The 15,970-nt window shown below is 37.2% G+C and overlaps 1 protein-coding gene across 1 annotated transcript; it reads left to right on the top strand.

Annotated features, from left to right (window-relative positions):
• The first annotated feature begins 1,206 nt into the window (after positions 1–1,206).
• On the top strand, positions 1,207–14,681 carry LOC146147033 (kelch-like protein 21). Its single transcript, XM_083387134.1, has 11 exons — positions 1,207–1,510; positions 1,923–2,088; positions 2,240–2,440; positions 2,522–2,628; positions 2,704–2,891; positions 3,882–4,055; positions 4,568–4,704; positions 5,249–5,426; positions 10,568–10,694; positions 12,222–12,434; positions 13,197–14,681. The coding sequence occupies exons 1-11, from the start codon at positions 1,293–1,295 to the stop codon at positions 13,288–13,290; spliced, it is 1,803 nt and encodes a 600-aa protein (XP_083243260.1). The 5' UTR covers positions 1,207–1,292; the 3' UTR covers positions 13,291–14,681.
• Positions 14,682–15,970: the final 1,289 nt, after the last annotated feature.

Raw genomic sequence — 15,970 nt, 5'->3', positions numbered from 1 at the left:
TCATGATGTTTCACTAATGATATGTATAATCGAGAAACACCGAATTGCTTAATATGATAATTAAATTTAATATCTAATGGGGCGCAAGGGCAGTCACAGGGCAATTACCAAAAGGGGTGATGTGGAAAAAAGGTTAAGAACCACTGTGATAGACGACTAAAACTGATTCACAAGTCAAGTAATTTGTCCTAAAGGCTTTAATCAAGTCATTTTACCACAATGACTTAAGTCAATTGGAGTCATTTAAAAACAGTGACTTAATTGCAACTAAGTCATTGACTAAACTCATTACAACACTGGCAATTGGTTCAAAATAAGTAATTACTGTAATGGCAAGATTGCGAAAACTCAAATAATTTTTTTTCTCGTTATCGTAAAACAGCAAAAATCAAGCTGTGTGTTCGGCCAGAATGAAATGTAGAAAATGTTGGTATCAATATTCAATAACCAATTTAAAACTTTAGAAGCAGGTTCAAATTCCAAACACTAAAAGACACGTGCGTTTTTTCTGTGACGCGACAACAAATAACAGCTGATCGGATCAGAAGCGGGCTTATTTGGGCATTTCTACTGGCGACCAACAACGCTTCGTAAGTTACAGAGTTCGTCGTTTGCCTACGGGCGCGAATTTCGACACTTCGTGTAAATTTTGCAATGTTAGTCAGAATTTTAGTCAATCCTAAGGAGAAAAATACTTTGTTCATGATAAGGTACTTAAAACGTTATCTTAAAGTACTTTTGCAGATATAGTTATAGGGCGCCCGCTTGTCTATAGAATCCTACCAATTTTTTTACAGTAATGAAACGAGTTGTCAAAATTTAAATCTGAGGCAAGAAATAAATTAAGAATAAATATAATACTAATACTTGACCAACCCGAACCCAAACTGTCACCCTAACCCAAGTAATGTTAGCAATATAAACGCCCTAACGAAACTCAGGTAGGCCTTTAAATAGACCAGCGCCAACAGTTATCTAGCAAAATCCAGTTATAAAGGTCAGACATTAATTGGAAAAATATATATGTATTGTCAGTGGTGTCAAGAAAAGCAAAAACAAAATGTTAAATGCTGAGTCTCAGGAAAGTTTTGTTTGACTAGAACCTCAAAACATTGTTATAGTAAAATAAATTATGTTAATGTTTTTCAAGTGATGTATTTACATTACCACTTTACTTTGACTGTGCTTAATATATTTAGTTGTAGTTATTTTGTGTATGCTGAACTAAAAATACTTCGCAACATGATACTAAAGTAGGCTTATGTGGTATTTTTGTGAGAAAAAACAAAAGAATGATGAATGAAAGTGTTCGGACTGATACACCCACCGAAGTTGGTGGGAATGACGAGTTCATGCAAGAGTTTACGGATCCCACCCTTTCCAGCATTATCATGCAAGGACTTAGCAGCTTGCGCAGCGAGGAAAAATTCTTTGATATGGTATTAAAGGTGGATAATGTGAAAATACCTTGCCACAGACTTGTATTGGCTGCGGCAAGCAACTACTTCAGGCAAGTTTTCATTGAATTCTAGCTTCTTATTTTAATACAAAATATGTATTGGTAGTAAATCTTTGTTCAACTCAAAGAATATTTACAGGAATATATAAGGAAATATAGTATAATTTTTTTCAGAATATAACAAATATGACATATAATATATCAATATATATATACCTTCCCTGATGTAACCCTAACGTAGTGTTTCCTAACTTACTTTTTTTTCAAACAAAATGTTTGCTATGGACTATTCTTTTTCTGTTTTAATCATGTACACTTCATTTGCATAAACATTAAACACTAACCCTTTCAACACTTATTTAGAAAGATACAAAAATGGCGCAATTTTATTATTTATTTTCATTGCTAATGTCCTACTGCATGTCGTTAATTGCAATTTGTGTGACAAGATCTTATAATTTAGGAGTATGTTTGGAGGAATGATGAAGGAAAGCTACACTGACGTGGTCACAATGTTTGACGTAGAGCCTTCTACCATGAAATGTCTGGTAGATTTTTGCTACACGAGCAATGCAGTGATAACCGAAAATAATGTGGCAGATTTGTTAAAGGCAGCTGATCTTTTCCAGGTAACTATGAAAATTAAACTCAAAGTGCCTTGATCAAATTTGAGCCTATGTTGAATTTGTAATGCTTATTTTATGTAGTGATTGAAAGTGCAAGCCTATGTGAAATCCATTGTGTAAAGTTGGTAAGAAACCAGTTTTAAATTTGTTTTAGTTTTTCACCGTTCGCGACGCTTGCTGTGAGTTTCTTGGCAAGCAGCTTCACCCGTCAAATTGTGTCAGCATTCAGGAGTTTGCGGAGAGCATGTCATGTTCCCAACTCGCTGACCTTGCAGTGACCTTCATGGCGAGCCACATAGTTGATGTAACTATGTATGCCGACTTTTTAGGTCTCAGCCACAATGTAATGGAAAAGGTAACATTTAACAAAATAGTATGTGTACTATGTAGATTGCCATACAACTATGTGTTTATAAATTTATATTAATGTTTTCAGGTAATTTCTCACCCAAAATGCAATGTTGACAAGGAGGAAAATGTGTATGAAATTTTGCTCTTTTGGTTGCGAGCAAATGTTAAAGCTAGATCGGAAAGTTTTTGCAGGTAGTATTTAATTTTAAATCAATTTGATCTTCGCAGCTTTTTCTAAATATTTGAAGTTTGGTCAATTGTTTTTAGGCTGATGGCTTGCATAAGGCTCCCATTCATTCGGAGAATTTATCTTTTGTCCAAAATCGAAACCAACCCATTTATTCGCTCATCTGCAAGTTGCCAAGAACTGATCAAGGAAACGAGAATGTTTCATACTTGTATGTTGGATCGTCAAGACAATGCATCGCTTAGACTACAGCCAAGACCATCAACAGGTGTGTGAGAAAATTGGTTGATAATTGTGTTAAAGAAACAAGTTCATTTATTATTTAACTAAATTACAGATCCGTGAATGGTGTATCTTAGTATATTGGTATCCATTTGCGGTATAGCATTTAAACATTCATTTGAAACAACACTTGTACTAGAGTTTTAAATACTTATAAATTAAGTTCAATTTGTCAAGTTTTGTGTCTTATTTAGTTATTTTGATTGTTTCAATCTCATTAGCCTTAAAATACCAAATAGATCCATGTCACAGATTACATGTTTAAGACTCATTATATATTTGATCAGCAATATTGAAGAATAATAGTCAAGACATGCTTTGTAACCCATGATTAATCATTAACTGTTAAACTACAGATGCACACCCCTCCTATAAATATATTTTCAAATTTTCCATCTACTAAATTCCAATGACTAGAAATTATGCTAAAGCAACCTTTGCTTAAGCAACATCAACAAAATACAGTGTTGACAGGCTATGTCAGTAGGTGTAGGAGGAGTGAAGTGGCCCTTTATAACAATACTGGCTAGCTAGGCTGTGTGTGGACAATAGGGATTTGATGTTGTTATGGACACTTGAGATATGGCAGGACATTGTTTGCTCCACATATTTTCTTAAAGGCATTGAAGTGGTCACGACTTTTTGTGCAATGTAGATGTCAGACCATTTTTTCCCCTAATTATTATGCAGGAATGAAAATTAGATACCATCAAATATTCATAAGTGGTTTACTATATAACCCATTGTAGGTGTTCATATAAATTATTCATCGTACATGTCAATTCATAACATTTATGTCCAGAGTTAAATTAAAGTAAAGAAATCAATATATGAAGTTGAATTACAAGTTAAAAGTTGACCATTAGGATTATCAAATTAAGCCTTATTGTGTTTTAAATATGTTTTTGTACAATACATACATATTGTATATATATATATATATATAGATAGATATAGATATAATTTACTTTTGCAGGAATCGCAGAGTTATTAATCGTGGTTGGTGGTTGTGATGAAAACTGTGACGAAGCAACTGCAATCGATGCATATAACCCAATCACTGACATGTGGAGAAACCTGGCCCAGTTTGAAGGGAATTTAAGAGGTGGCTATGCAACAGTGGCTTTGGGAAACGACATTTATGTTACAGGTGAAAAAAAGCATTTCTTAATCTCACCCTTTTCTAATAAAATTGCGCTTCTCTGTTTAAACTGAAAAATAAATTCGTTGGCTTTCACATGATGTGTAAGAAATGTAAGTTTTATAAATAACTTTATCAATTGAGGTCAATGTTATGATATATTATTCACATGTGGAGTAGTAATATTTATCAATTAATAGGCTGTTGTACTTCAGTTTAAAAAATTAATTACTGGATCATCGTTAACCATTCCACAGAAATATGCTTTTCATTTAAAATTTTTGTAAAATGACATATTTGTATTTTTTAATATTTTTTTTATTGTGACGGCTGTTATAGACGTGTAAACGTTTTTTAAGCACATTTTTAATTACTTTTAGCTCATAAATAGGAGAAACACACACTTTTCTAACTCCCAAGTTTAAAAATTTAAAATTTCTGCTAAAAAGCATTGAGAGATGAATGCAACAAAAAAAATGACTTGACTGGTTAGGTTTGACCAAAAACGCGCCGTTTTTCAGGTGGATCACAAGGCAGCCTGGTGTACAGCAGAGTGTGGAGGTACAATTCCCAAGTGAACGAGTGGTCGGAGGTGGCTCCAATGCTCAACCCGCGGGAGTACCACGGCTCAGTGGTGCTTAACTCCTTCATTTACGTGGTAATTGCTTTTGCCGCTCTGGCGCGCGCCTTTCGCTCGTAAATCAAAAACAGGCAACGTTGTTCCGGGTGTGCAAACCAAGTGAGAGGTTTTACCTGTCGCTCATCAAAACATCATTATACCAACTTGAAGAATGCTGAAATATCTTCTAGGGAGTTTAATCTAAGGGCCGGGAATTTTTTATGCAATTGAGACAATGTTGAAAGACTAACCTGTCTTCATATCAACATACGCTAATATTTTAAGACCGTTGCTCTACCGAGTGATATTAGCCCGTTTGCGTAAGCTTCTTACCGATGTAGACAAAATCTCTTACAAAGATTTTCCTTGATTGAAAGCATAAAATAAAATCATTGAAAGCCTCAATGACTGTAGTATGCCTTTTCAAAAGCACCCTGTGTACTTCTTATTGTGTGCCATGTTGACCAACACAGCGTCTAAGAGCAGCATCACGTTGGCGCTTATACGTGTATACAGATACTTTTTTAGCGTCTTATGCAATCGAATATAACTTGGACGCCAAACAATTACCCAAACTGCGTAGGTGGGCGCCGAGGGCTGCGAATGCTACGATTTCCTCTCCGACCGTTGGTCTGCCATCTCGCCCCTCACCCACCCCGTCACCAACTGTTCGGTGACCGCCTGCCTCGGCAAGATCTACTCCATAGGGTCGCACCTTCAGACAGAGGAAATGATTATACAGGTGTACACGCCGGAAACAGGTATGTGCCGTCTTGAAAGACTTTTTTGTCTTGGAACAGAACATTTTTCACGGACATAACGTAGTTAAAATCGATATTTGTCACTAATGGATTTATGCGCACCCGAGCGAACCGGAAAAATAGCCAATAGACACTTCCCGAGGCCATTTACCCTTGAACAGAGCAGTTTAAAATGATTTTTTTTTAAACTTGGAAATAATGAAAAACTCGGGAAATTAAATGTAACAACACGACCACACAAACCCCAATCATAACCAAAATCAATGAATAATCACTTCTGGATGGATTCGTTCATTTTGGAGAAAATAGTCACTTCGTTTTGTTTTAGGGGCGTTTTGTCCCCTTTTGCCCTTTGGTGTCCAAATGATTTGTTTAGGCGAGTTAAAAAAATGTTAAAAATTGTTTCCTGTAGTGTTGAAAGGACTGGGAAGGAAAATAGTGAGGAGCGGTATTTTTATTATTTGCATCTATTTGAATTTGTATTCTTTCATGTCAAATGTTCCCGAGGTTTTGAAAGAGCGCTGTTGTTGCGAATTTTCAGCTTAGCTAGCGGTGCATACTTTAAAGCGACGATTCTTGTTTCAACTGTTTAAAAGTTGTTTGTACAACTCTAATATATTGGCAACTGAACAAAATGCTTCAAAAGCTAACTGTGGGCCAAAACGAGTTTTCCCCGATTCTGACTGGAAGTACCATGTAAGGCAGTGAAACAGATAAAAGCGAAACAGACCGCACAGGACGCCAATTCGCACATTAGCCAAATGGGAAAGTAATTGCAGGTGTACGCAGGTGCAAAATTTGGCACATTTCAGACTTCAAATGTGTTGTGAATCTTTGTCAACAAGCTATGTTTTCGGCCTAGAACCCTAAGCTGGCGTGAAGGAAAATGCCATATTTTTACCTGATGTTGCAGTTTATTGTTGCCGTTGCTTTTTTCACATGCAAAGGGCAAAATCCGTTTATAAGCTTAAAATACCCATTTGGTTATTAATTTCGCATTTTAAACCTCAAAATTTTTTTGTCGCACTTTTACCCTAATTCTTCGATTGTTCAACAGAAAGTAAGGTGTACTTTTGTGAAAAGTATGGCGCCGTCCCAAACCTGAACGCACCATGGTTTGAAATCAAACCCCAATTCGCGAAAGCGCTGTGATCAGCCGTTACCGATTGCAGGCCAAATTGCGAAATGGCGCAATGGCTGCCTGCTTATGCGGCTAAAAATAGACGATCAACTGCGAAATGCCATCAGTCGAACACGAGCGAACGAATAATAATTTCCACTGGCCGTGATCTGTCATACTTCAACCCTTCGGACGTTTGCAAGTGAACCGAAAGCTGATAAACCCCGAACCCAGCCACCAACCGCTTAAGGGCTGCAATTTACAAGCGGCGAGTGCGCGCATTATCAAGTTTGACGCGTCACCGGGCGGGATTGTGACGCATTATCACGAGACAATCGTATATAGACGTTACGAAACCGCGGGCTGATTTGCGCGTGGGACGGTACGTTATCACTGCGGACTGTAACTTTATACTGTGGTTCACTCTAAAATGTACACCAAAATGTCATTATATAAAATTCTCCCAAAGTACTCGCGAACAGTCGTTGTATTTGCGTTTTATCGTTGCGGTTTGTGTAATGGATGCGTATGCCGAGAGAGGTGACATTACATAGGCTCTTAGGACAACGTTTATCTCGAAATGATGCCGTTCGTATAAAATTCTACTAGACGCCTTTTTCGGATGAGTTTGTATTTTGTCTACTATTTTTTTTACATAGCCCTGCTGATTTCTAATTAAGCGAAATGTGCATCTACATCCATTTTTTTGTTATATTAAACGTCATAATGCCGCACAACGCTTAACACAACAAAACAATTAGTGGTATATATATATGTGATTAATCGCTGCCTAAATTACCCAACCTATAGCAGCTACGCCCTTCGACAGTTTCAACGTCATATCGCAATTGGCCATTTCAATTGGAACCGCTCTCTAATTTTACCTGTGTTGAGTAATTAGCGGGCCAGATGACTGCAGACCTAGCCGATAACTATCGTTGTATTGCGCAAGGCCACTTCCTGGCATTCGTCCGACATAATTAAACCAGGCCAATTAGTTCTGTGTGTCTTCGAACTCAATCACACCTTGTAACTTCAGAGTCTATTTGACAAAGCCGAGATCAAAGCACGCCCCGTGTTCTGTACAACTTAATGAACACAAATTATAAAAAAGGCATTTTAACACTATGGTGATTATCGTATCTTAACACACTAACTTTTCAAAGTCACATACATCATGTTTTGTGGGCCATATCACCTTTTGTGTGTACGTGATTTTGTTATATAAAAAAACTTTTAATTGGTTGTAAAACATACCAGTATATCGGTAGTGGTTGCATTTTGATATTCAAAACTGGTTAAATAAGAACTAAAAAATAGCTTTTACAATAAAACGGAAACGAATGGTGTTGTGTTGCAATTTCAACCCCAACGCAAATCCAATTTTTCTTTTAGGAAAATGACAGAGGAAACTGCGAATTTAATTAAATGTATTTGAAGAATTTTTAAGTGTCCGTCACCAGTTCGTTTAGTTAGCGTCTTTTGTCACAATTTCCATTCAAGTATATTGCGATTGAAAAATGTACGCGCCCTTCTAGCTTTCCGTTCTGCCTTTTTGCAAAAGTGGTTTTAGTTTGGAGGACACATACAATATCGCCTATCTACACAAAGTTATTTCGGGTTGATCCGAGATCGGATTTCTAGTCGACTTGTATTGTTTTTTTGTTTGCTTGCTTGCTGTTTTGCGATATCTCGTCGTGCGTATTTCAGTTAACTCGATTTTGCTTTGCTTTGTTGCCGAGCCGTGGCTGTCAAATTAAAAGGACAAGCTATTTGTGCTGAAGGCACGCCAGGCTGCAAAAGTACCCTTGCTGCAATAACAAAAGTTTCATACGTATGTAACAACATAGCTATCTGGAGCGAAAAAATGTTGACATAGGTCACGACTTTATCTCTACTGCTTTCAAAGTATCTTTTTTAGGGTTCATTGGTTGATGGTTGTTTCCTAAATTGCACCTAAATATAAATTCAGACGACAGACTTCTAATAAACAATTTGTTTTAAGTCCAAAATTTTGAAGAAGTTTATGTTACCTGTGAATAGTTATTGCGTCTCAGGTAGTTTTTCACGGGTTTTAAGGCGTTGAAAACCCGACCCACCAACACCTAGGGCGCAAGCGGCAATTTGGCAGGGGTTCTTAAACTTTTTTTACCGCGGACCCCTAAAATTTTTGGGGGGCCTTGCATGGACCACGGTAGGGGGAAAAAAATTAAAAAATGACGTCATAAATTGGCGTCACAATACAAACAAAATTTATAAATGTGCTGATTTCGGTCCAAAAATGGAGTCTAAATATACATACAGTGCAAAATCGTTATATTATTAATTAAACTGTTTTCTTCTAGAAAATGGTAACTTTTAAAATATGCACGAATATTTAAATTAGCCCTTCATGGACCTCCTAAAACTAGTTCACGGACCCCCAAGGGGTTCATGGACCCCAGTTTAAGAACCCCTGACTTAAGGCAAGGGAAACACATCTCCAAGCAAAAACACGTCAATGATTTAAGGCGCTTTTATTGCTACTTTCGCCCAGTGCATTCTTCTTCACATACCTTATCAGCCACTGTTTTGTTCTGTTGCTGCGCCGGCAACTTTTTGTCTGAGTTTCGTTTGAGTGAAGCCCAAGCGTTGTAAGGGTCATCGCTAGGCGCTAGTCATGCCTCGTTGGACACAATGCCGTGTTCTTGTAAATAAAAGGATTTCGTGGATAGTATTGAGTGCAACAGTGAAACTAAAGTATTATGCCCAACCAGTTTTTTAATACACTCGTTTTTTATCATTGTGCCTCTACACCTTTCGTAACGGGACGACTTCCCTTGGCTTCTTAAAGTGAAGTGCACACAGACATAAACAAACCACTAACTGCCTACTTAATATTGCCTTTAATCTAGCAGGGGCGTACACGTTAAAAGGAGACAATAAATTGGTTACTGTGTAATCTTAAACCCAGTCACTTGTGCACAACATTATGGTTTGTAGAAAAAAACAAATTTCCAGCGTATTTTCGGGACCTTTCTGTGGCCAGAGTATATCCGAGAAACTAAATTATCGTTACAGCGATAAAGTCTACCACCTTTAAATATTGTTTTCTAACGCGCCCTGCTTTCCGTGCGCTTGGGAATACAGTTGTGCGTCGCGTCTATTTGCAGTTATTGCCTCTTAAACCCAGTCACTTGTGCACAACATTATGGTTTGTAGAAAAAAACAAATTTCCAGCGTATTTTCGGGACCTTTCTGTGGCCAGAGTATATCCGAGAAGCTAAATTATCGTTACAGCGATAAAGTCTACCACCTTTAAATATTGTTTTCTAACGCTCCCTGCTTTCCGTGCGCTTGGGAATACAGTTGTGCGTCGCGTCTATTTTCAGTTATTGCCTCGTACCGCAAAGCCTTACAGGTTAACGGGTTCGTTTCCGACTCATTGGCACGTTTTCAGCTGGGATCGCCAACAATTTACTTTAGATTAGTGTATGGCACTTAAACGGTTCAAAAATCGACATAATTTTCATTTAGGCCTGCAAAAAACGGCGGTGCATTTCTTTTTTAAATTTCATATTGACTTTGTGTAGGTTTTAGTGTTTACGGTTTAACTTGAAAACCGTGATTGGGTCGCCAACCTTATTTTCTGTTGTTGCCCTACTTGAACTTTGATATTTATTTTGAGTCCTATCACAACCTCCACAAAATTATATGCACATTTGGTTTATGTTGTTTTTATGATAAAAAGGTAGATTAGCTATTGGCAGGGCCGTGTCGTACGCAGCTCCGATATCGCGAAATGCACTTTGCTATCGCGGTATCACTGGGACTCAGAATTTGGCATTTTGTTAACAATTAATTTTCGTGATTTGCCTGCCGGGTACATTTGCATTTTAAAGTTTTAGTAACTATTGTTTTGTGGTGATCGGGTCCACATTATTTTTCATGGCTTGTATTACAAAATACTCCTAGCTTCGTACAGCGAAAGAAATAGAGCACAGACGTGAGCTGTTCGTGTCAAATTTTGTTTTGCCTGTAGATACTTGGGACGTCATACCCTGTCCCCTCGACCAGACCACATTCGTCCCTCACATCACTTCGCTCAAAGGACTACTCTATTTTATTCGTGAGGACTCCACCGAGGTTATGACCTTTGACCCAACCAGGTACGTGACGCGAGTTAATCCTTATACGTCGTATAGGCGTTAAACCGTTTTTTTTTTTGTAAACGTGTGTTGCATTTCCGATTTACCCAGAGAAAAGCTATAAGTGCATATTTTGCCAGTTTTCTGTCGATTTTTGTCGCCTAACAGAAATGGTTACTAATCATTCCACGTATATTTTTACACCATATCCATTACTATGGATTCCTATATAACTACCTTGCTGTATATTCGCAAGTATCCTCGGTTTTATTTCCATTTTCCAATTACAATTACCGTGATTTCATACTAAATGAATCGTTAAGTGTCAGCAGTTCGATTCAAACCATTCGACTACGATTGATTAATTTGGATTTGGATTAGTAGGCGTATTAAACGCATTCGTCATAATATTCTAAATAGGGTCGCCATGCGTTGGCCGAAACCTTTTTATCCATGCGTCGGCCGAAGCTTTATACGCCCTATAAAATGCGATCGATCTTTCAAACTTAATAACGTCGTCGGGTTTGTTAATCCTCGATAATGCAATGCAAAATCAACTCGCCTGACCCCATTGGCCGCTACTCTATTACGTTAAGGCGCCGACTATGAAATGTTCTCGATGTTAATTGAAGGTCAATCAATAACTGTTGAAAAGCAGGCTATACGTCACATAATTGGGATCACGTGCATTGTGGGCGAAGGCGAAAAACGTGACCGCGTCTAGGCGGGTCCAGTAGACGCGTGGTAGTTTTAATCCCTGATTTACAACGCCCTATAGGCAGCACCTTGTGTAACATATTTAAGCGTTGCCCAAATATAATTTCTCTGTTATGCTGTTAAAACGTCGTTCTATTTTGCTTTTACAAAATAAAAGATTTTTATCCGGCAAGTGTCGCTAAACTGTTGTTAAAAAGCAATCACATAGGCTTGTTTTCCGTTGATCCTAATTCACGCTTCAATATGCGTGTAAATGATAATTTATTTATGCAAGACCCCACGAAACTGCAATTTACATCCCTCATTTAAAACTGATATGTTTTATAATCCTGGTACTGGGCTGTGTTTTTTATGGCAAATTTGCTGTATTATTGCCTTGTGGCATCATCACTTACTTGTTAAGACCTTTTTTGTTGTTTTGACGACCTGCGGAACACAAATCAGTTGTTTTTGGGGGTTTATGCAAAACTCCAAACAAACGCTTATTTGATATGTTTTGCATTGTCTTTTTTTAAAACGCAAAACGCTGATTATTTTCGAAATTTGTTGAGTAAACAACTAGTTGAAATACAAGGTGAAGTCGTAATAAGAATATCAAAGCCCATACAGAAGTATGTATCATGATGAAGGTTTCGAATAACTTTTTATACATCATGATATTAAAATGATACCTACTTCTGTATGGGCTTTGATATTCTTATTACGTCTTACTACAACCTCCAACCATTATGCTACAAGGTGAAGTATTTGTTAAAATTTTAAACTCAATGTAAACATTTTGACAACTTTATGCTTAACGTGTTCAAAAATGAAACCAATTTCTCCCTTCAGTGGTGAGTGGGTAAAGACCCCGCCAATGCTGCGTCTTCACCTGGGCGGGAGCGCTACGATCTACGGCGGGCGAGTGATCGTTTCGGGAGGTTACGACGAACAGTTCGGCCTCGACGGGACTGTGGAGGCATACGACCCCGACCGAAGGAGCTGGGCCATTGTCGGCAAGATGCCGAGGCCTATGTTCTGGCACGGGTGCGTCAGCATATACAGGTAAGAGCTGGTCTTTATGCTTATACCGTGGTTTGTTGGCAACCTTTAAGAGTGCAACCACTCCCAGCTAAACTACGGGATCAAGTTGAGCCGTCTACGAACGCAAACGCAAGAATTTGAAGTTGTCTTTTCTGACTCTGTGTTAATGTAGAACTGAGTGTGCGGAATTTGAAATGAGTAGTCCTCGCGGTCCCTTAGCGTGCACTATTGTAGTTCGTACTTTTGTTTGGTTTAAACACGATTTTGATAGGTAACCTTCTTAACCTTGTTCAGTCTTTAGCGGTGAAGTAAACTTTGGCACACGCGTATATTCCATATACGCTTGTTCGTCATGTTACAGCGACTCTGGTATGTATAGAATAAGTTTGAAATTGATGGGTAGTCAACTATAACAGCGTGACTTTATGCGCTATTTCGAACTGTTACTGTCGGTTTTGTATTCATTTTTTATTAAACATATGTGCTCCACAGTCAGTAAACGCTACACATCCTAAATTGGATATGTTGTTTAAAATGTACTGCTTAACTAAATATGGAGTTGCTACCAGGCATAGTATACTAAAAATAAGTTCTTCTGTTATATGTTTGTTTGTCAATTCTGAATAGTTTGCCGAAACGTTGGACAAACAAACATATACCAGAAGAACTTATTTTTAATGTAGTGCTTGACTGTTATACATCTTTTAATCGTGCCTATGATCCTTTTGTTTGGGGTATTTGTTTTTACCCAATTAAACGTTTTTTTCAAATATATCCATACAGGTTTATTTCCACTCCCAACGGCCAAACTTTTCCGTCCGATCCGGAGCTGCACAATCTGGCGCCGCTCATGCAGAACGCCGCAGCCGCAACGTGATTGGTCGAAAAAAGATGCACTTTTGAAACAAATTCGACTGTCCCATGGTTGTAGATGTGCAATGTGCAAATGAACGAAGTTTTCTTTATTTTATTTATGTACACCACTGATTGCTTTGTCCTAATGTACGCTGCAAATCCATTTGTACACTACAATGCAGGCATTGGATGAAATTTAATACTCTGATTCCTTCGCCGCTATTTTTTGCTTAATTGGCGATACTGCAATTGATCAATAACTAAGCAGATAATATCATTACAGCTAAATACAAAAAAAACGATTTTAACGGAAGTTTTTTACCGACTGAGCGGTCCCTGGTTATAGTATTGCCAAAACTGTTTCTGACGAGCATCACTGTGCATTAGTTTCTCCCTGCACGTTCCCGAATGTTTTGCATCGAAAATTCCGAATGTTTAAAAGTCTATTAATTGAGCCTAACATCCAGCTAATAAAATACCAATCAAAAGAAGAATACAAAAGGTCAACCTGCTTTAATTGTTTGGATCTACACCATAGTGATTTAGATTTTTACTTTTTCTGTTGTGACAAACAGGCTAGACCTACAACACAAAAATAAACGTGGTTTTAATTCTTAACTATTTGGAAATTCAGTAGAGTGAAGCCCGGACGTGCTATACTTGTGTTATAAGTTAAAGCTAATATCGCTTGACTTGCTGATCGTTGTTCAGCATTCTTCAAGGCTTTTGTTGCATTTTTTTACTAAGCGCGTTGTATAGTTTCAGGTTTACGTCTAATTCGCTGTTTTACCTTCCGCTTAAACCCTTACCTAAGCGTTGTGATGCCTGTAAAGCAATTTAACAATGATGTTAATAAAAGGTAAAAGCCATATCAAAAATGCACGATTGCTAACCAACAACTGTAAACTGTCGATTTTTGCATTATTTTACTCATCGCCGTCTAACGCAAGGAAATAAAAAAGTGATATCTGAAATGTATTACTTTGCTGGGATATTTTCGACGTATTCATATTCTACATGTCGTTAGTTCACGATCAATAGCTGTTGTCTTTGTGTGATTATGTTCCTTTCGCAAACTGTTTTGTCGGTAGCCGAATAAGGTGTGTAGAGTTGCGGTGTAGGTTTGCGGCATTTTGATTATGCCGCCAACAAATCCTTTTCGCAATTAACTTGCACTAACTAACTCATTGTTTGTTTTAACGACAAATGACGTGTTATTTTTAAATAAAGGGCACAATCGTAGCACTTTACATTCAAGCAATTAACATCTTCATCTTATCCATCAGTTGTCGGTGCCCACCAAAAGCTAGTCTATAGGTGTCGTTATTTTGTGTATCTTGCCCTCCCGTCGTAGCCGGTCTACAACAACGTGTTTCTCATTTTAATACCGTCTAACAAATAAAGAATCATTGCAAAATATTGGTTGGTTTTATTTTTAACCATGCTAGCGTATAAAAGAACAAAAATTTTCAATCGAAATTTAATTTATATTTAAAAACCTTAAGTATTCAATTTTACTGGTTCGACTTTTCACGCACTCGCTTCGCGTTCAGGGTATGGCCCCGTTTACCCACTTCGTGATGGTATATCGTTATCACCTACAATAAAAAAGGCAATAAAAACACTAGAATCCACAACTTATAAAATACTGGTGAAAAACGATTTTTCCGAAAAGAATATTTGCATTTGCAATTTTAAAGGTGAGCTTCGCGGTAAGCCCTCTTGTGAAAAAAATATTCAAATTGATTTAAAAATAAAAGTATCGGCTTGCGAGTTCAACCCGATTTTTTAACACGTGAAATCGAACAAGGTGAATAATCGCTGTTTACTCCTGAATAAACGAATGTGTTGTAAGAAAAGGAGCTTTGCACTTGTCATTTCATGTTTTTAAAAACAAACAAATACAAAAAAACGATTTTAACGCGAGTTTTTCACCAACTGAGCGTGGCTAAACAACACGCAACCAGTCATACACGACGAACTCACAATCGATCGTCAACTACATCGTCTCTTTTCACTATTATCAATCCAGACTTGGACAAATAGATTTAGGCCTATTTTAGTTTTTTTAAATTAGATTAGAATTAAAATTAAAGAATTTTAGTTTTTCTAAATTAGATTAGAATTAATATTGGATTGTTTTGAGTTTTTCAATTTAGATTAGAATTAGAATTATCGAATTCCCAAAAAAACAAATTTCAACTAGAATTTGAACTAGAATCACATACAACCAATTTAATTTAATCGCAAAGTATTCTTATAAGAATGTGAATGGTAACTATGTGTGTGCTAATTTTTAAGCCTTTTTATGCTTTTTAGACTGTAAAAATTACATACAAGTCGTTCCAACCAAAAAGTTTTAATTGAAATTCTGTTTTTCAAGAGTGAATAAAAATGCCGTTGGACAAAGTAGCAGTTTTGAAAAAATCCGAATTAGATTAGAACTAGAATTAGAGCACACAGGCAATTCATGAATTAGATTAGAATTAGAATTAGCCGCATTTTGCTCTAATTCAATGAATTAGAAAACTAGAATTCTCTAGTTGTCCAAGTCTGTATCAATCCAACTGGGTATTTTGCATTGCGGTTTCCAGTGATGCAATGACTTGACTTAAATACAATTAAGTCATTGTTTTCAAATGACTTGACTTAACTTAAGTCCTTGGATGAAAATGACTGACTTGACCTATGTCTTTTTGACA

This window comes from Ascidiella aspersa, chromosome 4 (assembly GCF_963924565.1).
Source record: "Ascidiella aspersa chromosome 4, kaAscAspe10.2, whole genome shotgun sequence".
NCBI lineage: Eukaryota > Metazoa > Chordata > Ascidiacea > Phlebobranchia > Ascidiidae > Ascidiella > Ascidiella aspersa.
This window is presented reverse-complemented; position numbering and strand designations above follow the sequence as displayed.